The 21,533-nt window shown below is 39.2% G+C and overlaps 1 protein-coding gene across 1 annotated transcript; it reads left to right on the top strand.

The window, feature by feature from the left end:
* Positions 1–5,448: 5,448 nt before the first annotated feature.
* DLK1 (delta like non-canonical Notch ligand 1) lies at positions 5,449–15,502 on the top strand. Its single transcript, XM_065636604.1, has 5 exons — positions 5,449–5,558; positions 6,456–6,519; positions 6,955–7,085; positions 11,515–11,656; positions 14,732–15,502. Exons 1-5 carry the CDS (start codon positions 5,489–5,491, stop codon positions 15,462–15,464), a joined length of 1,140 nt encoding a protein of 379 aa, XP_065492676.1. The 5' UTR covers positions 5,449–5,488; the 3' UTR covers positions 15,465–15,502.
* Positions 15,503–21,533: the final 6,031 nt, after the last annotated feature.

Genomic DNA, 21,533 nt, shown 5'->3' with positions numbered 1-21,533 from the left:
AAAATGTTCTGCTTACTGGCTGATTATTGAGAATCTAGGCGCATATTCACTGTGCCAAATGTTTCACACTGCAGGAAAATAAAACATAATAAGGAGGTGTGAATTACAAACTGAACATTATCTTCATCTCCAAGTGAGTAAAACATGTTGGATATGTTGGACATATTATGATACAAACTTCTTGGCTTTTGTTAACTTCTGTCAGACTGTGAAGCACCCTTTAAAAATTCCCAGGATTCAGGCTTTTTTAACATCAATTTGCAAAGGAATTATTTCCTGACTGAAAGATATTGCAGGACCATAAATTATGGCTTTGAAAGAGACATCTTGGATAATGTAATCCAAACACCTGCTTCAAGTAATGATGGTTTTATATTACCCTTCCCATAAGTGTATTTAACCTCTCTTTAAAGACATCTAGTTATTTTGCCTCTACTCTGGTGGCATATTATCATACTGTCTGATTAACCTCAGTGTTGAAGAAAATGTCTATATATCCAGGCTAAATTAATCTTTCTTCCAACTAAATTTCTGGCCGTTACTTTTGCCCACTACAAATTTTCGCACTTCTATATTTCCTGTTTTCAGACATTATGATGGATATATCTTCTAGCATTTCTCTCTCTTTAGACTAAAAAAGTCTCTCCATGATTCTCACACTGCCTTTTAATGAACTTATCTACGTTATTCTGTACTTCAAGTACAGCCAGCCCAGTAGTATATAAAATTATAATGATACCCTCCCAGCTCTTTGAAATATAACTTTGCTTATATTTCTTTAAATATGCATATATTATTCTCATAACATCTTCAGATAAGATCTCATTTTATTTTGCATTAGTGACAGAACCATATTCCTTGAATCTATTTTATTCTACTTTATGCTTGTGCTACAAATTTCTCCTCCAGTTTCTCACTTTTTGTGCCGTGAAGAGCAGAATGGAAAAATATCTACTGGAAAAATAAGGTTTTTTGTTGTTGTCTTGATTTGCTTTTTATGTAGTAGTTTCTCAGTGCTGTATTTTAATTGGTAAGTGCATGCCTCTATCAGTGGAATAACTTCGAATGTAGAATCTTACTGAATATTTCAAATTTCTACATTTAGGGCTTTTTCTTGGCTTGGTTATGACCTCAGGAATGGTAAAATCTCTGACTTTCCAAACATTGGCAAAGGGGAAAATTGCATTCATTTTTTGATCAAGGTAGTTACAGTCATGGGAAAGCTGCCCTAGTGATGAAAGTTTTGCCTCAGTCTTCAGAGCGGCCGAGATTTCCTGTAACATATTTTATAAAACAGCTGGCAGAATTCTCTGTGCTATAGTAACTGGGTGATAAATAGCACTGAGCCAGTGCTCAGTCAATAGTTAGAGAGGAAGGTTATGAGGATTTTCAGTGCTGGGCAAGGGAATGGGTTTGGCTTTAAGTCCTGTAAATTATTGCTGTATATTTTAGCTTTACACCTCTGGCTACTGTTCCAATGGGAAAAAATTACCATGACAAAAAAAAAAGTATTTTGGCAGTCTCTAGCTAACTGTTGATAGTTGCTATTTCCATGTGTAGTGAAAACTGTTCTGTGCAGAAAAACTTTCTTGTTTATGTGTCCTAATACAGAAGGCGCTGGATGAGACCCCAGTCTCCCCACTGAAATCTGTACATATTCACCTTTTGCCTTCTGTGAGGGCAGAAACATGGTCTTGAAGTGGGTACAATGACAACAGAAATAATTTCATGTTTTTCCTGCCAGTCATCTCACTGAAGAGCCAGAAGTAAGGCTGGCATGAGGGGAAAAATGCAACTGTGCAGCTGGGACACAGCAAGGAGGTTAGGAGAAACGGGGAGAGAGGATGCTCTACTCAAGCCCAACAAGCTTGTAGGCTGGCTCAGCTCATCTTGTCCAGTCACACACGAGGATGGAACAGTCTAACATAGAGTGTAAAATAGTTCCTTAAGGCTCCAGGTGCATCTGATGAGCTTTTTTCTAACAGACAACTTTACTCATAGAATACAGTATGGAGTACAAACTCATAAACCCAGCTAACAGACCCTAGAACTTTGTGCCTGTGTATAGCCATGGCTGATGAGATACCTTCAAGAGATAAAGGAGAAACCTTTCCACTGATAACGTTAGAATTTTTGATACTTTCATTCACAAAGTATTGCTGCTTTGCCAGGGAGATGGCACTGCCATGTAACTGATTTTTTTTTCTTTGTCTCTGCAATTTGTATAAGGATAGGACAAATTAATCACAGTTATCTCTCCCTCTTATGTGGTGTCTCACATATGGTTTCTATGTGATACTGCTGTTAGCTTCAGATTTTAGCTATCATGAGTTAGCAGGGACATTTAGGAGTTGTTATATTAATGACTTACTTTGTGTTTTTTGTCACTGGTGCAGATTCTCCATCTCCAGATTCTTGCAACAGTAAAATAAAAATTCGATTGAACTTCAGTCAAAAGGTGTTATACTAGTAGGCAAACAGGCACTTAGATGTACTAGTACTCCTAGCCAGGACAGAACTTGAAGGATTCCTTGCTTCTTCTGGATTTTCAGATTTTGCAAAATTGTTTGCACAGTGCTGACCAGAAGGTTGAAACACCTTGCTTCTACGTTCAGTGTAAAAAAGGAAGTTCCTAGCAAGCTTGAATTCTCAATCTCAGTCTGCTTTTTCCAGTAGCTCAGCCCTTGAACATGTTCGTTATTCCTGTCTAAGAATGCAGGATTGTTGTGTGTCATTTTCTTGGAAAAAATGAAATAACGGTATCTCAGTTTCTGGAGAAGACCTAAGAAGATTTTTCTCTGGATTCAGTTGTTGCAGTCAGTGTCTTTGATGGCCTGATGCTTCTGATTCCTGCAACAATCTGTACTCACCACTCAAGTATTTTTAGATAAAGGAGTACAATCAATAACACCTTGAGTGATCTCCATACACAGACAAAGATTACATGAGGTTCTTTACTTTCCAGTTTGTAAAGCAAAGATCTACAAAAAAAGAGATTTGGATCAGAATGCTTTTGGCAGCAAGCGAGCTAAGTAAAAAAGATTTGCAGTTTGGTTTGCTCAGGTGGAAGGAGAGAAGAGAGAATTAGTCTGGATTTACAGAATGCTGTGGTTTCTGTTTTGATATTATTTTTGGATCAGTATTCAGGCAGATTCTCTTTCAACAGATTCTGGCTATGTTGGATAGACTCCACCCTAACAAAAAGGATTCTGACCTCTCAGAAATAAAATTAACATTTTTTTAGATAACTTTTGAAGTAAGTAGAAAATATGGAAAAATAGAGATTTGTCCTAATTTCAGCAAACCAAGAGGTACCCCTGAGACACAGAAAAGTAAAAAGTAGAGTTGTTCTAAAAAAAAAAAAAAAATTATTTTTGCCTATCAATGTACCTAGGCAAAAATACAAAAAGCCTGAAAAGTGAGCAAGAAAAAGAGTACAAAAATCAAAGTTTGCAATGATAATTATATCATATAGAGGATTGTGAGAACAAGATTTTCGTAATGATTTTTTTCTTAAGATATCCATTTTGGACAATACAGCTGATGTTCAGTAGTTAACTCAGAAAATAAAATAGCCATGTCATCATATGTCAGAGTATATATTTACAATGCAAATTAGATCAGATAATTTGATAGTGATAAGTGTTCAGATGAAACCTATGAATTTTACAAACTGTCTACTCTTAAGGTCTGAAGATAAAAGAATACAAGGAGAAAATTCTGCCAGCTGTTTAGGACAGAAGGCAGAAAGATTAAAGCCTTACTTTGACCAGTTGGTCAAGCTAGTATAGGAATATCTGAAATCATATTACATTTGTAGGCTTTTTAACTACCTGGGTTGTCTCGTGGTCCAAAAAACCAACCAACCAACAAACCAAAGGTCTAACATAAAAAGGCTTCTACATCATCAAGCAGAAAACTTATGAACTAAAGGAGGAATAAACAACCCTGGACTTATGACAACCTTAGTGTAAACAAATAACTAGGAAAGTCAGAATAAAAGCAAAGTGAATAGACTGAAAAAGAGCTGTTGATATTTATCCTAGAAAAGCACAGGTTCACAGAAGAGCAGAGTAAAGGATTAAGCAGTCATCATCACCACTCCACATTTTCACTTCTCCAGAGTGTCATTCATGATGCCCCAGCAAGGTTTGGTCTGGTGAGCTATAGCGAAAGATGTGGCAGCAAAGTAACCTTTTCAAAGCCGTAAATAATATTTCAGTAAGAAAAGGAAAGCAAGACAAGCAGGAAAGGCATGGAGGCACAATCTATGTCCATAGAGTCAGATAGGCACAGCTTATTTCAGCTACCAGAACTTTTGGAGAGCTTTGAGGAAGCAGTGTCTGCCTCCTGCACCTTATTCCTAAATTTTGTCTTTTAAAACACCCCTCTACTCTTCTTTTCTCTGTACTTCACTTTCCCCAGTTTTGGTTAGAACTAAAAGTCACCATTAAGAGATGCAAGTTTTTTCAGCCCACATGTCATCATTGTCTTCAAGTACAAGTAAATGTGCTATCTGAAGGTAATGTGTGCTTTACAGTGTGTCAATTTTCAAGTAGGTAATCTTGAATTAGCCCATTGTAATTATAGGGAAAAAGCAGATGGTTGTAGTTTTGTTACCATATTACAGGGATCTCTAGTTGCTTCACATAAATGCAAATTGGTAAATGAGGTCTGGTGGAAGCAAGCACTACATCAGCAAGCAGAAGAAAACAGGTCCCTCAGGAATCCTAAAACTCAGACATAATTTCCTTAAAAGAACAAAACAATGAACAAGAAGGAATACAAAGAATAAGAAATAGCCAGTCTATTTCCACAAGGGACAGCTCAAAGGAAGAATAAAAAGATAGAAAATAGGAAAGAGCAGTCACAGAATAAACACAGCATATAAATGGCCTTGTGGTGGAAGTAAGGTTTCTTCTTGATTTGTTCAGTGTATGAAAGACTACTAAAAGTAGTGTTTGGGGTGTTTGGTTATTTAACTCTTTAGCCTCAGAAACATAAAATGTTTTACCTTCCTTTTGCTGGGGTCTTTGCTGAAAAATGAATGACTAAGGAGAGAAGTCTTCAGATTTCTGAAGACAAATCTCAGATTGGATCTTCATGGACAGAATAAGTTTTAACGAGATAAGTGCTTAACACTCCCCCCACCAGACGTCCCTTCTCCCGCGCCTTTCCAGATTTCCTCTCCTTGCCCGCACACTCTGCGGTGCGCAAGGTGCCCGGCTCCTCCCTCCGCCCCGCGCAGGGGAGCGGGCACAGGGCGGCAGAGACAGGCAGGGGCTGCCTCGCCCCCTGGGCAGATCCCCTCCCCGCAGGTGGAGGGCCCGGGGCCGGGAGGAGGCGGGCAGCCCTCCCTTCCCTCCCGTCCCTCCTTCCTCCCTCCCCTTCGCTCCGGAGCCCGGAGGCGCTGCGGGCGGGGGGTGCCGCCTTCCCTCCGCCGAACTCCCCGCGGGGTGGCGCGGAGCAGCGCGGAGCGGTCCCGGCCATGGGGCTGCGCGCCGCCGGGCTCATCGGCTGCTGCTGCCTGCTGCCCCTCGTCCTCCCCGCAGCCCCAGGTAAGGCGGACGGCGGGAAGCCCTGGAGGGGGGCGGCGGGAGAGGGGCGAGCAGCGGACACTCGGCGTTCGCCGCGGGGAGCGGCGCAGAGAGGGGAGGAGAGTTGGGAAAGTTTGGGGAGTTCGGCGGGGCCGGGAGGAGAGCGGCGGCGGGAGCCCTGCAGCCCCCCGGGGGCAGAGCCGCCCTGGCTCCGGCCAAGGTGCTGGTGGTCTTGAGGGAGCTTTTCCGTTGCACCCGACTGAGAGCATCTCTTGTGCCATTTGCGTGGGGTGTCAGTAGCTTGTGGTGCCATTTCAGGGGAGCATTGCGTAGTGCGCTTGATGCAAACACTTAAACAAAGAAACAAAACAGTATCTGAGAGCTCCTGTCCTTAACTCATGTTATTCATGCATGATTTAATGAAAATGGTGATTTTTAAATTATTATTATTTCATCCGACCTAGGATTGAAATGAATTCAACACTTATACTGCAAGTTGTTTTAAACGGACATTTTTTTTTTTTCTGACTAAAGGTACTTTTGTGTTTCAAGTAGTTCTAAAACAATGCAGTTGGAGTGGTATGTTGTGAAATGACATACATGGATCTCTTCCAAAATTTCCCTTTAAAAGTAATGTATAGTGATGTTACATACACGTTGCATATGCTAAAGCTTAGCTTGTACTCTTTCATAGTTAATTCTTTATGTCATTTCACTTACTCTATAGTAACACTCTGTTTACATGCTCCACATGAAGTTAATTTAAAATTTGATGTTGCAAAAACATATATTTGAAAAAAAAATCAGAACATAATGCAGTCTGGGTTATTTTAAAACATCAGTCATGTGTAGGACACGATAGGATTTTTTTCTGAGTGATGATTTTTCTGGCTTGATTTTATAAATCTCTTCTTCCAGGCATAAACTGTAAAACTGGCTGCCACCCAGAGAATGGATTTTGTGAATTTCCCAGTGAATGCAGGTAAAAAGATGTCAGACAGCGCTATTAACACAGGAACAGACAGCTTCAATAAGTCCTTGTAAAATAGGCAAAAGCTAAAATGATTTGCCCTCTGAAAATATGGAACTGTAATGAAACAGCACTCTATTAGGAATACAATAAGAGCAATCAAAGAGCATAGACATCTAGGTGCCTTTTTAGTCTACTTCTCCCAGTAAGAAAAGACTTTGCATCAATTAGCTTTTATTTCCTTTTTTCTCACAGAACGAAATGGTTTTCTACACATAAACTGCTTCTAATATCCCAGAAGCATTGATGGTATCTTTTTGTTCAAATGTGCTGCAGTCCAGTTTTGTATCCAAAGTTTAGTTATTGTGTCTGAAAAAGGGGAACATCCTTGTAATTATGTTTATTAAAAATAAACTATGCTTCTGTCTTGTCTTTTATCTCTTTCAGGTGTCAGCCTGGTTGGCAGGGTGCCCTTTGTAATCAATGTGTTCCTTTCCCTGGGTGTTTGCACGGCAGCTGCGCCAAGCCCTGGCAGTGCATCTGTGAGGAGGGCTGGGTTGGCAGCCTCTGTGACATAGGTTTGCACATCCTTTCCTGTCCTTGGGCAAGTGAGATGAAACAGCCCCATCTGGTGCTGGAAACATGCAAAAGTCCTTCTGGATAACTAATTTTAAAAGATTGAATGCTAGTGCCAGACAATAAAGGGATTCTGGGCAGCAGCGTGTAAGCCTGGAACTTTTATGGTAATTTAGGCCAAAGCATACAGTGTCTTTTGTAACTGGGCATACGTGTGAGCAAAGCGTAAATTCAGCGTTCTATTTTGAACACCAATTATCATGGACAATGCCAACAAGTAACTGCTCTCTTGTTCTCATATAAGCCCTTTCTATAAAAATACCGATTGTCTTGTATATATAAAATTTGAAATATTTACCTAGCACATTATATATATATATGTATATGCTACTTTCTTAATATTTTTTTAAAAGGAAAGCATTGTGCTTATTTCTTTCTCTAATTAACCCAGCACCGATTCAGTGGAGGAGCATTAGTGTGACTGAGAAAAAGGTCTGCCTGGACAGACTGCCACTTCCCTCTCAGGTCTGAGGGGTAAGCACAGCTCCTGTGTGCACTCTTTCCTCCCTTGCCAGTCAGAATGAGCCAGCTTAGCATAAACAAGCTGAAGAACTGGCCTTTGCTGAGCTGGTTTATTTTGGCTGACACAGGCAAATGTTCAGCCAAAGAGATCTGGAGGCACCGAAACTGCATGATCATCCAGGAACATGTGTGTGTTCAGCACACGTAGCTACAGCTGGAAGAGGACAGGTGTCCGGGGCTTCATTCTCTTTTCATGTCTTCCAGGCTGTTGTTGTTACACAGTTCATAATTTATAGAGCATGGCTATGTTCTGCCAATGAATACCCAAAACAGTGATTAATGATGACACAGTTTGAACTGGACAAAATTTTCAAGATGACTAAAAGACTCAGGTAGTTAACATCCTTCAGTGACATCGAGTTTGGCGCAAGGTACTCAGGTGCTCATTTAGCTTCTCATCAGGTTTTTCAGCTCATACTCATCAGCTGCACACGTAAGCATAGACAGACTTCTTAATTTAAAGCTCGTCCTGGTATGTTTGCAGGAACTGTGGTAGCAATTGTGCAGATGTGATTAGAAGCTCTCAGAGATGTCGTTCTGGGCACCTCTCACAGATGTGCTTGTACCTGAGACAGCCACCTAGATTCTAATTACAATTATTGAGGCGGAATGGGTCCCTTTGTTGTCTGTCATCTACAGTCATAGTTTTCTAAAACTAGACAGAGCAACGCCCCAATGTGACCTTAGGAGGCTCAGTTCTATTTCTTGTCAATTACTCCAAAGGACCAGATTTTTAAAGATACCGTCTTCACATCCAAAGATTCCTCTGAATTTTTCAAGGTGGGCATACTTTTAAAAGCCTAGCTGAATTTCTAAATACTAATATATCTTTACAATTCTGAGCCTTGCAATGTTTCCATCTTGCAATTGCTACTTAGGATGCAAAACGATGCTTTGGAAATTGTATACGTATCTTTATGGAAAAATATCATTTTAACGTAAATTCATTAAGATAATTCTATAATTAAAAAGGTATCCCTTGCCTAAGTTCAGATACTATTATTTCTCTCAACACTTAAAATCATCTCAGAGTCTTCTTTGCCAGTTTGACTCTAAATCCCCATGAAGAGCTGCCAAGAATATTCAGCCAAAAAGAAATAACCATATTTTCATCTGCAGGAACATGTTATGTTGAAAGTCTTTCATCTTAGTGGATTTACCTACACTAAATGCATTGTTTTGCCACAAAGGATCAGAAGAAGGATCCTCCTTTTCTTGCTACTGGAAGGTTGCTGAAGATTATTATCCTGAGTCAATAAAGCGCCGAAACCTCAAATGGGTTAATTGCTCAGCCACCAATCTCATTATCCTTAGCTAAAAAGTTGGTGTCTCTGCCCTGGTTGTATAAAGTCAATACAGACTGCTATAGCTTACTAACAAGTACCACTAAATAAAACTTGATTAAATTAGGAAAAATGAAAAGTTTTGAAGACTCCTGCACTTTTGGGGATCACTGTCATTTATACATAACGGTCTTTCAAATGTGGAAATACAAACACACCAATTTCTTACCATAAAGTACCAGACTCCTTCTCTCTCTTCTAATACAAAATGTTTGTGTCTGATGAGAGCAGGTCACAGTTGTTTTATTTTTCACATGCATATGACACAGTGCTATTTTTTAGCTAGTGGAGACAATTTTTACCTTCAGATAAGATAAAGCATGTAAGAAAGCTACATTGTTGTTTCTGTGGAGATTGATGGATGGTCATGAGTACCATGGTTTTGGCGTTCTCTTGAAATTCTTCCTTTTTGCTGCTATAGAAAGTGTAATATTTGCTAGGACATTTCTGGCATAGCCACTATTTTAATGTTATCAAATGCCAATGCACAAGGATGGTAAAATCGAGCATGGAAAACTGTGGGAGGGTCTGAAGTTCATTTGTCCACTACTGTAAACACCTGAAATATTTGTAAAATATAGATATAGTCTCGGTAGCTTATTTACTTGCTAGATGTGAGAGGAAAAAAGGATGATTTGGACTGGTGGTGATACCTCTTTTTCTGTTTTCTAGGAAAGATAGTCTTCTTGGCTTGGATCATGGAAGTTTCTTTCTGGAATAGTTTTAGATCATCAAGTGATTTGCTAATGCATCTGAATGTGTAGCTGTTGTTTTTACTATGGGCAGTCTGGTCCTCAGTTCGGGTCAAGTATGACCTTCCCAGTAATTTATAGGCATGCAGATTATAGGTTGAGCTTAAGCCACTGTAGTGTACCTGTCACTCGACTGCTTTGCCAAGGCACATGTTGGGAAGCTGTCATCAGGGTATGGGGGAAGCCCCTAATGCCCATGCTGGACATGCGTGAGGCAGGGTCTAGAAATTCTGCTGTGACATAAATTACTACTGAGCATGCCTTCCTCACAGAAATACTCAGCGGTTGTTTCACGTACTGCAGCATGGCAACTTAGTTTTATGCAAATATTAATTCATGTATTGGTAATTTATTGTGGTCATTCATAATATGTGTCAATGTACCTTCCTTTTTTTGAATTCTCATCTTAGACTCAGTTATCACTTGAAGCAAGTAAAATGGTTGTTGGACATTTTAGAGATCAACTGGAGAAAAAATTTAAAATGGGCTATTTGGGGCTACTTATGTATTTATGCTTTAAAATGACACATTCCAATAAGCTTTTAAGTTTTGCTTTAAAATTAAATCCCTGACATAAATTACTGACAGTAGCATATGTGCATATGTTTGTGTATATACATATATATATATATATATATATATATACACTTATCCATATATCTATTTCAGAGAGTTTCCTTGCTCAGGAGTTCATACTTTAGTAGCTGCCTTTAAAGCCTATGAAAATGGGTGGCAAACAACACTGCTCCAAAAAGCATTCAAGGTTATTTTGGTCCTTGTGAAAAGCGGAGTTTACACTCAAAGTGCATGCAAAGTGGTTGTCTTGCAATGAGAACAGGCTAATACATTAGAAAATAGAGCCTCTTATCCAGGGAAGATTGTATTTGAAAGTTAAGGTTTTTGAAATGTTTTACTGTGGTTAAAATCTTGCAGTACCTCATGATACCATCTAACTTTTCATGTTATGTTGTGGGAAGTAAAATATAAATGCCCTTAAATCCCTTTCCATCTTCTTAGAAAGTGTGCACATGCATGTGCAAGGCACCAGATAACTTGCAGTCAACACTTCTGTGCAGCTGCTCCATTAGTTGGCTAAAATACGCACTTGTTTGTTTGTTTATTTTTAGTTATTTTAAAAATTCAGTAATACTTTGAGTGGGAAATGGCTCAGCTGGAAATTGTAAAGAAAACGAGATGTGTGACTTTGGGTCCAGATGTCATACAGCTCTCTCTTCTGGCACAGTTGTGTAAGGGTTGGATGCAGCCCAGCCAAAAGACGAAATTTTAAGAGATTTTTGTAACTTGCTGTTATTATGAAATTATTTGTTCACAAGCATGTAATGACAGGCTCTCTGGCACAGAGTAGGGAGAATTCCCTGTTCCTTACTGCTTTATCATAACTCTGCTCATGGAGAAGCCAAGGTTGTGCAAGGATGACTAGACATAGTCCTTTCTCCTCAACTAAAAATTTATTCATAATATTACTTATTTAAAGACTGGAACAATTCAAATCTATTTGCAAGTGGGAGCTAGGAAGACAGAAACAAGTTGAAACTACTTGCAATAGTTGAAAAATCTGAACGCCATTTTAACAGAGGGAGGAATAAATCAGAATTTATAAAATGCAGGATGAAGGACCATTAAAGCTATAATTTATTTGAAGTATTATATACTATTACTGACTCTTTCTCATTAGATTAATTGAGCCCAGGTTTTTTTAATTTCTTTTTTTTTTTTTTAAAAAAAAAAAACAGATATTCACCCCTGTTCTGCAAAACCCTGTGCCAATAATTCAACGTGCATAGAGACTGGTGATGGAGGATATATTTGTCTGTGTGCCCAGGGATTTACAGGAAAAAATTGCCATCTCAAAAAAGGACCCTGCATTATTAATGGGTAAATATTGATTTCTGACATGAATTCAAAAACACACTCCTACTGACTATTGTTCAAAATTTTTTGCTAAGTGGACATATCTCTGTGCTAAAATATATAATGCTTCTGCTAGTTGCTGACATTTTTATCACACTTTACAAATCTGATCTGTTCATATTGTAAAGATTTACAGATTATAAGCATGAATTTGTGTGCATAATTTGAGTACTAAAAGTGACAATTTGCACATTTTGTTGTGGTTAATTTATGCCTTCCTATGATTTTTGTAAACAAACTTGAAAAACTTCCTGGCCCCTGTTCTTACCTGTAGAGAGAGGTAATTGTATATACGAACCATATATAGTAATAAGAACAGTAGCCAAGGCACAAGATGCACAAAAGCATCTAGTCCACCAGCCTGTCATTTTCTTAACTGACATATAATAGTATGTGCATAGTTTACCGAAGGAGATAATCTCACTTCCACCAGAACAGAGTGTGGGAGGACATTGCTCTCCATTCTCTGAGAAGGTATGACGTCAGGAACAGCACTGACAGCAGGCTGAGGGAGATGATCCTTCCCCTCTGCTCAGTCCTGGTAAGACACATCTGGAGTGCTGGGTCCAGTTCTGGACTTCCCAGTACAAAAAAGACATGGACTTACTGGAGGGAGTCTAGTCAAGGGCCAGGAAGATGGTTGAAGGTGGGAACATCTCATGAACAATTTTCCATAATGAAACAACATTCCTGAAACAGCAATTCCTTTTCTCTAGGAAGCTGTGCCTTTTTCAGGAAAATGAGTAGCAGGTTCTGCAAATCTGCTTTCAGTTCAAAAGGACAGCCACTCCATATCTGCTAACACTTCACAGTCCACCAGAGAGTGCACCTCACATCCTGGAAAGAGACTTCATCATATGATGTCATCTCATTCACGTCTCACTTCCTCTCAGTTCCTTTCTAGCTCAGTGGTAACGTTAACAATGTTGAGATTATTAAGAATTGCCGCTGGCTCCTTAGTTAATGTCCACAGATGGAACCAAGACGATTCACAAGTCAAAGTGATTGTTCTAGCCTGTTTACAAAATCAGGCAGTTACATCTGCATTAGTGACATCTGTGTGATGTTTTGAAGTTTTGCTCTGAAACAGAGTATTGAGTGGTACTTTCTAAAATGAAAACAGAGTATTTAGAAAGCAAAGAAGTGGTACATCCGTGCTTCCACAGCTAGCTCTTCATGTACCACACCTTCCTGCACACGTGTTAAATGCCAAGAATGCAAAGAAACTGAATCCATTCAAGCAGACTGATATAAATACCTTATTTATTTAAACATATTTAAATTAGGCAAATACAACTCAGTAATAAATAAAGAATAAATTTTTGAAATTCCTCTAAGTGAATCTGCTTTAGCAGGTGTGTTGGACTAGATGATCATCAGAGGTCCCTTCCAACCCCAACCATTCTGTGATTCTGTGATACTTCCCCTTAGCTGTTTTTTATTTAAATTGTTTACACTTCTGAAAGCTTCAGAGAAAATTTCACACTTACATTCTCCAGGAATTTCTTCCTGCTTACCTAGAAAGTGCTGTACTTCAACCCAACCATGAGGGTTCAAACTTCTACACATTGCTGTATCCAAAACAGCTTGTCAGATTTTCCATGGGACCTGTAAAGCTGAGGGTGCTAGACTCTCCAAGAAGGCCATATCCACTCATTTACTCAAGGTCTGTACAACTACAGCCTCTGTATTTCACTTAAAGCAGACACAGTGGCTAGTGATTGTTTCAAAATTCCTTGTTTGCATGATCACCTCAGGTTGTCACGAACAACTACTACGTCAAAGTCTGGGGACAACCACACCTTTTCTTTTCCTGATACTACTTCCAAACTTCCAATTTGTTCTTTCAGTAGCCTCTTTTTTAGCCAACATCTACAACGAAGGACAATACAAGAGGACAGAGCAGTTTATGTGGAAACAGCAAAAAAACAGGCAGATGATTCCTCTAACACAATATTCAGGCTCTGCTGATGGGTGGCCACCAAGTGTTTCAGTCCCCAGTAAAGCCAGAGTGCTTGGGGTAGGCTCCATCATAGCTGCTCCCAGAGCAGTGGGAGTCAGAGAGACTTACAAGCTTTGCCAAGTGTTGTTCACTTTTATTAATAGAAGGTAAGTTTTAAAAGCTTTGTTCATATATGACAAACTGCCATGAAAGTGGGTTTTGAGATTTGTAAACCTGTGACCCATGGCCCCTTTTCTGGCAACACGGCCAGTTGAAAGATCGAGTCCACTTTTCCTAGCTCCACTGAATTGACACATTTGTGCCTTTCTGTCTGTGGGTGGCCCCATCTTCTGGCATTGTATTTAGTAAGGCACAGATACATTGAAAAGGTGAAAAAAGGTATCTCAGTGAATTTACATCACTTAAAACATAGTACCAGGCTATTAATTAGTCAGTTCTCAAAGGGTTTGCAGAAATACTTGGTTTCCTATGCTCCTGTCAACCCATTACAGTATTTGCCAAGGCTCACACTATCCCATTTATACTTTTTATTATCATTATATTTATCAAAATTTTTGGCTGAACAGTAGTTTGCAGGAAAGCATCTGTTTGCCTTTAAATTTTTTGTATGCCATGGAGCACTGGAGAAGCAGAATGAATACGATCAGGAGCATCTAGCTTCTATGGCAGAGTGTTTTTCTTTGCTAATACAATACATAGATTATTTTATGAATAATCCGGTGGAAAAGAAAGCCATGCTGCTAGTGTCTTTGTTCAGTTTTGTCTGAATAGTTGCTCAGCTAAATACTTATAAGCATATGAAAGCACTGGGAAGATTAATTTGAATAAATGTTTGAAATAATTTAAAATCCCTTCACGGCTTTTTGGTTTGAATTTTAATACTGGTGTATTAATCTTGCCCAAAGGATCGGCAGAAGATACTGTAATCTGTATTGACAAAGCTGTTGAATAAGCTCATTCTTGATTCGACTTCATTGACTTAGTGGATTTGCATTTTGAATTGGCTCTTTGAAGGAAAACTACCTCCTTTTATTATATGAAATCTTTCCTAATAGTTTCTTTGTTATTTATTCTAGCTCTCCCTGCCAGAATGGAGGAACATGCATTGATGACAATGGTTTTGCACCACATGCTTCCTGTCTGTGCCCTTCTGGTTTTGCTGGTAACTTCTGTGAAATAGAGAGAGATGACTGTGAATCCAGCCCATGTGAAAATGGAGGAACATGTACAGATATTGGTGTAGGTTTCAACTGTTTTTGTCCCCATGGCTATACAGGAAAGCTCTGCAGCAGCCGTGTCATATTCTGTGCAAGTGACCCATGTGAGAATGGAGGGACATGTAGTGAACATCCCCAGGGAGGATTCGAATGCATCTGCAAACCACAATTTGTTGGTGCAACCTGTAAACATCCCAGCCAAAACACAAGCCTTGCTGGAGTGAATATGCATATGCAGAATTACAAGCCATCCCCAAAAGCTCTTCACAGATCAGTGCATCATGAACAAGAAATCCTGAAAATAACAATGAAAGAAACAATCCAAAACACAGATCCCTTGCTCAGTAGAAGCCAGGTGATATGTTTTGTTGTACTGGGCTTGCTTACGTGTCTTGTTGTCTTGGGTACAACTGGGATAGTGTTTTTTTCAAAATGTGAAATGTGGCTTGCTAATGCCAAATACAGTCATCTCCTACGCAAGAAAAAGAACTTTTTTCTGAAATCTAACAATGGAGAAAACCTTTCAATTAATATTATCTTCCCAGAGAAGATCAAATTGACAAATTACACTAAGAACTACACTGCCATCTAGGCCCTTGAAAGCTGAGCAGCAACTTGTAACTTTCCTTAGCAATATGCAAAATATCAATAGATTGAACATATTGCCTGTGATTGGCCTCAATATTTGTGGGTACATTTGCTGTAGCTTGCGCTGAGTGATAATGAAGAAATGTAATGTATCTGTATTGTTAAGGATTTTTTCATTGTCCAAAATAAAAGTTGGGGTTTTTTTTTAAAAAAAAGGCATCAAAGAGTGGGGAATGTTAATTTGATTTCTTTTCAAGGCAGCTATTTTTTTTAAAATAAAAGGTAATTTACTACTGGAACTGTATTGCAGCTTTCTTGTCCTGTGCATAGTTTATTTGGCAAATACGGTAGCTGTAAATTACTCAGTAATGCACTTTTTTTTTTTTAAATAAACAGCAATTAAGGGCTATACTGGTTTATTTATTCATTTGTAAATGTTATGTTACAATGAAGTCCACAACAAGTGTCCCTGCCTAATTCTTATTCTATCGGTTTTAAGGACTTTAAAGATTGCAATCAACAGGAGCACATTCACATCATAAATTGTTCTTGTTACATATCAAAACGTTAAAAAGGTGTTCAATGTCTTTGGTCATACTTTCTGTAAAGAGACCTGGCAGAGAAGTAAAGGATCTGATGATTCAGACTTTTCCGTAAGTATTCCTAAAGGAACTCTGCCAAAAAAAGTATCCTTCATGCCTGTGTCACAGGGAGAAATAAAAAGATAATGTGTGTCACCTGTAAGAGGACAGTTGCCTTACACTCTTCATTTCTGCTTTTTCTCTGTCATATTTCAAGGAGAGGACAAGATTTTTCAAGAATCAGAAGCAGCACTGGCAAACAGGCAAAGACTCAGGAAACCCACAAAATTGTTAGGGGTCTGAGGGCACTTAAAGTCCCTGGGGCCCTCACCCACTCTCTGCCCACAGGGCTTTTGGTCCTGATCTGAGCTGTGCTGTAGGAGTGCTGGTCTCCACCTCAGACCTGTATTGTGGGCAGGCCATCTGCTGGATGGGACCTTTGGACCTGTGCTCCAGCCCTGTCTCCTTTTGCTGCTGACAGGAGCCCATGGGTGGACCCTGGACCTTGTTCATCACTTGCTATGTCTGGAACTGTTGATGGACCCTATTGCCAGCACCAGCTCTGGCGATGTGTTCAGACTCTGTGAGCCTGTGCTGCTGGCGAGGGCATGTCCCACTCTGTGGCATGACCCTTCTGGGTCTCCCAGCTTCTCTTCCTTACAGGGCAGCTTGTGTCTAGTTGGTCTCTTTCAAAATGCAGTGCTTAAAGGTGACTTTAGCTACTGTTAAGTAACAATTTACTTCCCCAGACACCTAAGATAGGGATTTTTAGCAGTGTCTTCTAAGCTGTCTGATGATTATGCTGTTCCCACATCCATTAACAGCTGCTCAAATTGACCAAAAAAAAAAAAAATCTTAAGGCACATACAGCTCATTACCCTAAGATTTTTTCTGTTGACATTGCCACAAGTATATAGCAAGTTTTCTGTATTACTGATAATATTCACACATATCATAGCATTACAATGAAGTACAAAGGTTGAGCTAACAGGAAAAATGATGTTGAAATTCTACTGTAGAAAGTGTTGACTAGGTAACAGGATGAAAATTTTAAAGCAAGCAGATGGTCCTTCTCAAAATTCTTGTTACAAAGACAAATATTCATAAAACCCAGCAACTTTTCAACCAGCCTTAGTGAAGTTCACTAACTTAGGAATCCAGATGAATGTAAAACCAGGTAAGCAGTGTTGAATTTGAAGCCATGAAACATGAGCCACAAGTGCATACACATTTCTTTAAAAAAATATATATTTTAAACCTGTAATTCAATATTGTGCATTTTAATGTGACCTATTCTGTGATTAAAAGTATGTTAGGATCAATTTGGAGATAATCAGAAAAACTGAATAACTCCATGGCGTAACTCAAACCATACAGCTTTGATTCAAAAACAGTTGCAACAGTAGCTACCCACTAGGAATCAGAGATTAAATTCCAGACTTGACTGTTCGCCTTCCCTCTTCCTTTGAGCTGAGGCTCCGTCAGCTCTTACAGCTTGCTCTGTATCAGGCCAGAGCAAGACTTTGAGTAACAAAGCTTGTGTTTAAAATATTAAATCCAGATAATTATATTCATAAACTGTCACATGATTTTTGGCCATGGTGACCTAGTTGGCGGCTCCTCCATCATGGTGTATTTTTTCATATGTAGACAAGTGAGTGTCTTTGAAGAGAAGGTCACTAGGTCAGCATGGAAAAAAACACAGATTTCAGCTTCCAGCATCCTTCCTATCATTGGTGGTGTCCGAGAAGAAGCTTAGGAGGCTGCTATTGTCCTGCTATACTCTCCAAAGGGAAAAGATCTTATCTTAAACCTGAAAGGCTGGAATAAACAATAGCTGTCTTTAACTTCTCTGTTCCAGAAAAGAATTAAACATATGTATGGGGATTTCTTATATCTGCGCTGTTATTTTAGTGAATATCTCCAAAGCCTGATCACCATATAAGTGACAGAGAACTGAGAGAATAAGAAAGATTTAAGTTTAAGAAAACTGCAGTGTTTGTATCAATAGCTTGCGATAGGTCCTGAAAGCAAGAAGTTTAAAACAAGCATTAGACAGAAACCCTGACATTTCTGACATATATTCCTTCTTAAAACAGATCTTCAGCTTTTGAGGATGAACCAATGTTAAGGACCTGGCAGCAGGAATATATACAAACCGTCACGAAAGATAATGGTCCAGATTGCAATACCTGAGTTCAATACTTTTCATAATTATGTCCTTCCTTCTCCAAGTTCTCAAATTTGCTTGTGCATTGGCAAAATTAATTTGCTATCACAGCCTTAAGGGCAAAACAATTTGCTACAGGGAGAGGACTTTATTTAGTTTGTGTTTGGTTTTTTGGTTGTTTTTTTTTGTTTTTTTTGTTTGCGGTTTTTTTCCTGTTGTTTTGGTTTTTGTTTTGGTTTGGTTTGGTTTGGTTTGTTTGTTTGTTTGGTGGTTTTGTTTGGTTTTTTTCCTTTTTTTGTTTTGTTTTGTGTTTTGTTTTTTGTTTTATTTTGGTTTTTTTAATCCAGGGCTTTCCTGGCAGAACTACATGCAAATCCATCCAGAGCACACTAAATTATTGTACACGTACTATGCACGCACTGTTGATTTTCCAAAACACATCTCATTTACTATGCATTTCTTGTGAATGAGCCATGGACAAATCTTGCATTCCTGGATGTCACGCAGCCTAGGAAAATATCCAGTTCTGCCTGGCTTAGGTGAAAGAAGAGTCTTGAGAGAAGACTTTTGTGGTTGCTCAGCCCATATTAGAGCCAGCACTTGAGGCCCATAAAGATGGGCCAACTTTACTGCATCTCTGTGACCATTAAATGAGATCGGCCCAGAAAATGCACTGTATGTTAGATTTTGCTCTTCTAACATCAAGTATTATTTTGAACTTTCTTCCTATATTTCCTGAAGGAAGTGAGGATATGGTTCTTTAAAACTCTGCAAGAGGGGAAACAAGACTTTATATGAAGGAGAGTACTTCAGTCTCAGATACAAACTGAACCATTGCTCTTGGCTTTGAAGAAAACCATTGAATTAATTGATCTTATCCATTAGCTCTAAAGCTCAGAAAAGGACTTTTTCTTCTGTCTCACTCCCCTATAGATTCTCAAGGTGGAGGACCTTTCCTGAAGCTCATATCTGAATCAGGGTTTCAGATGTCTGAGTTCATGGGAACACAATGTAACATCTAGTCCTTATCCTTAGCTATCCAGACAAATTTTGCAGGCACAGAGCAACATCCTTATGTTTATGGTCTCTCAAAGGCAAGTTTGAGCAACTTTAAAGAAGCTAAAACATGAAGGTGGTATAATACAAAGAAGAGGGACTAATCCAGGCTTAACTAGGAATTTTTATTAGATCAAAACTGTTTTTATAATGTTTTGCCAGATGAAACTTGGAACAAAAATACTATTTTTTTCTCCCTCTTTCCGTCCACTTTCCTCTTTCGAAATGATAGCCTTGCTATTAATTGCAACCTTCTACTATGAATGTCCACTTGATGGCAGCATTTGTACACAGAAATGTTTGAATCTCTTCAAACTCTATCCCCTTTACATTTTGCATCGGGAAGTTTGTAACCCATCTGAAGCGACTGGTTATGGGAAAAGAGCAAAAAGGAAGAACAGAAACTTGCTCGTGTCTCTTTGCCTGCAGGTAACTACTGTTCATGATGTGGTGAGCTGCAGCAAAACCAAAACCACATCTGTGTTGGTAGAGAAAGCCAGTAGTGTTACCCCAACAGAATTACTGGTCTCCTTTGGAATTAAACTGAAGAGTAGAGACATAACATCTAGAAACCCATGGGGTTAATGACACTTCTGGAAAGGTTACTGCAATAAGAATACCCAGTTTGGATGTTCTGCTATCTTACATGAACATATGCACATCTACATATTCATAAGTAATGCTGGATTTTGGTTCACTACATGTGATATGCAAAATTTATGCATTCTTCAAACTTGTACCTGGGTTTTGACAAACTCAACACAGACAGTGTGCACTTGAGAAACAGAAGTACATGAATGAAGATAGCTTAAATGAACAGTCACTAAGAAGAAATGAAGAACGATGAAAGGAAAAACAAAATATTTTATACAAATTCAGGTAATTGATAAGTTTTTGGTACACTAGTGTATTCCTAGCCTCTCATATTTTACTCGTGTATTTTTTTCAACCCAAAAGGTCATGCACAACAACTTTGTTAGTAATCTCATATTCATTCTTATGCTCCCCAAACCATGTGCTGAAATTTTTATTTGCCTGCCTCTGTCTCACTGACTTTCAAAGGTGTTCAAATTTGAAGGGGGAAAACACATGTTCTAATTTTTAAAAATCTTTTTTGTATCAAATTCGAGGCCAGAACTTCACTTGGTTTTCCAGAGCAGTGGGAGGCATCTTGCATCTTGCTGGGAGATGTGCATCTACAACATTTCCAGCAAGGAATGGTTAATATTTTGGCAGGCCAAGTAACTGTAGAGTTCATTGGAGCTATTCCATTCTACCCTCCTGTGTTTAAATTACTGGAAGTATTTCAAGAGTCCTGCATCTTATCATGGGGCAAACATAAGCTTTTAAGGGATTTAAATCTCAACGCTCACCTGTGCCTGGTTTTCTTTCTAAATAATGGGGCTTGGAAGACTATTGAGATCTGATTGATCTGATGGCTGAGAGCCTGGATTGCAGCGAGATATGAGAGGAAGCCTGTTTTCAGGGAGTGTTGGAGCAGTCCTTGTAGTTTTGAGCTTGAGAGTTAGTGATGGCTCCTTGCTGAGAGAGAACAAAGATTGCCTGGAAGCCAGAGATGAAAGCATAAGGAATTGCATGTGGGCTTAGTGGTAGGAGAGAGCCATAAAGGGACCAAGCCTGATGTGGAGCCCATGCTGAGGGAGTTTTTCTTTAGACAACTGCAGGACTGTTATACTGCTAACAGATGAGCTCATCAGGGAAGATCTCAGTTTGTGCTCTGTAAGAGCATGTGTGAAGTTGAGGGAGCTAAGAGGGAGAAGCTGCCCCTTTACCAGGTTTGCTCTCCACAGCTGCCTGCAGGCCCAGTCCTGTTCTCCCCTCCAAAAAGCTGGAATTGTCCAATACTTCCAATGAGACTGCCGCCGTTAGGTAGGGGTGTTGTCTTCCTTTTGAATATCAATCCTTTCGATATTTTGCTCATTACTACCCAGATTCTGCATTGATCTTGGCAGAGATTTTCATTCTTCTACCTTAAGGTCATGATCTTCACCAAAAAAACCCAGTACTTATCGGTGAAAAAGGATGTGAACAATTCACAAGTCTCAAGCCCTCTCCAGAGAAACCAACAAGAAAGGTTAGAGATGCTTAGCTCTGTTAGCTGAGTTACAAAATTAAGTGTGACATACTAATGGCTTTCCAGCAGCTTCCTCCAGTTCCTAACTAGGGAGATCCAGGGTCATCATGTCCTTTGATACCATTTGCAGGTATATGACATCTGGAGTAAAGGGGTTTGTTTTACACTGTA

Source organism: Caloenas nicobarica, chromosome 5 (assembly GCF_036013445.1).
Source record: "Caloenas nicobarica isolate bCalNic1 chromosome 5, bCalNic1.hap1, whole genome shotgun sequence".
NCBI lineage: Eukaryota > Metazoa > Chordata > Aves > Columbiformes > Columbidae > Caloenas > Caloenas nicobarica.
This window is presented reverse-complemented; position numbering and strand designations above follow the sequence as displayed.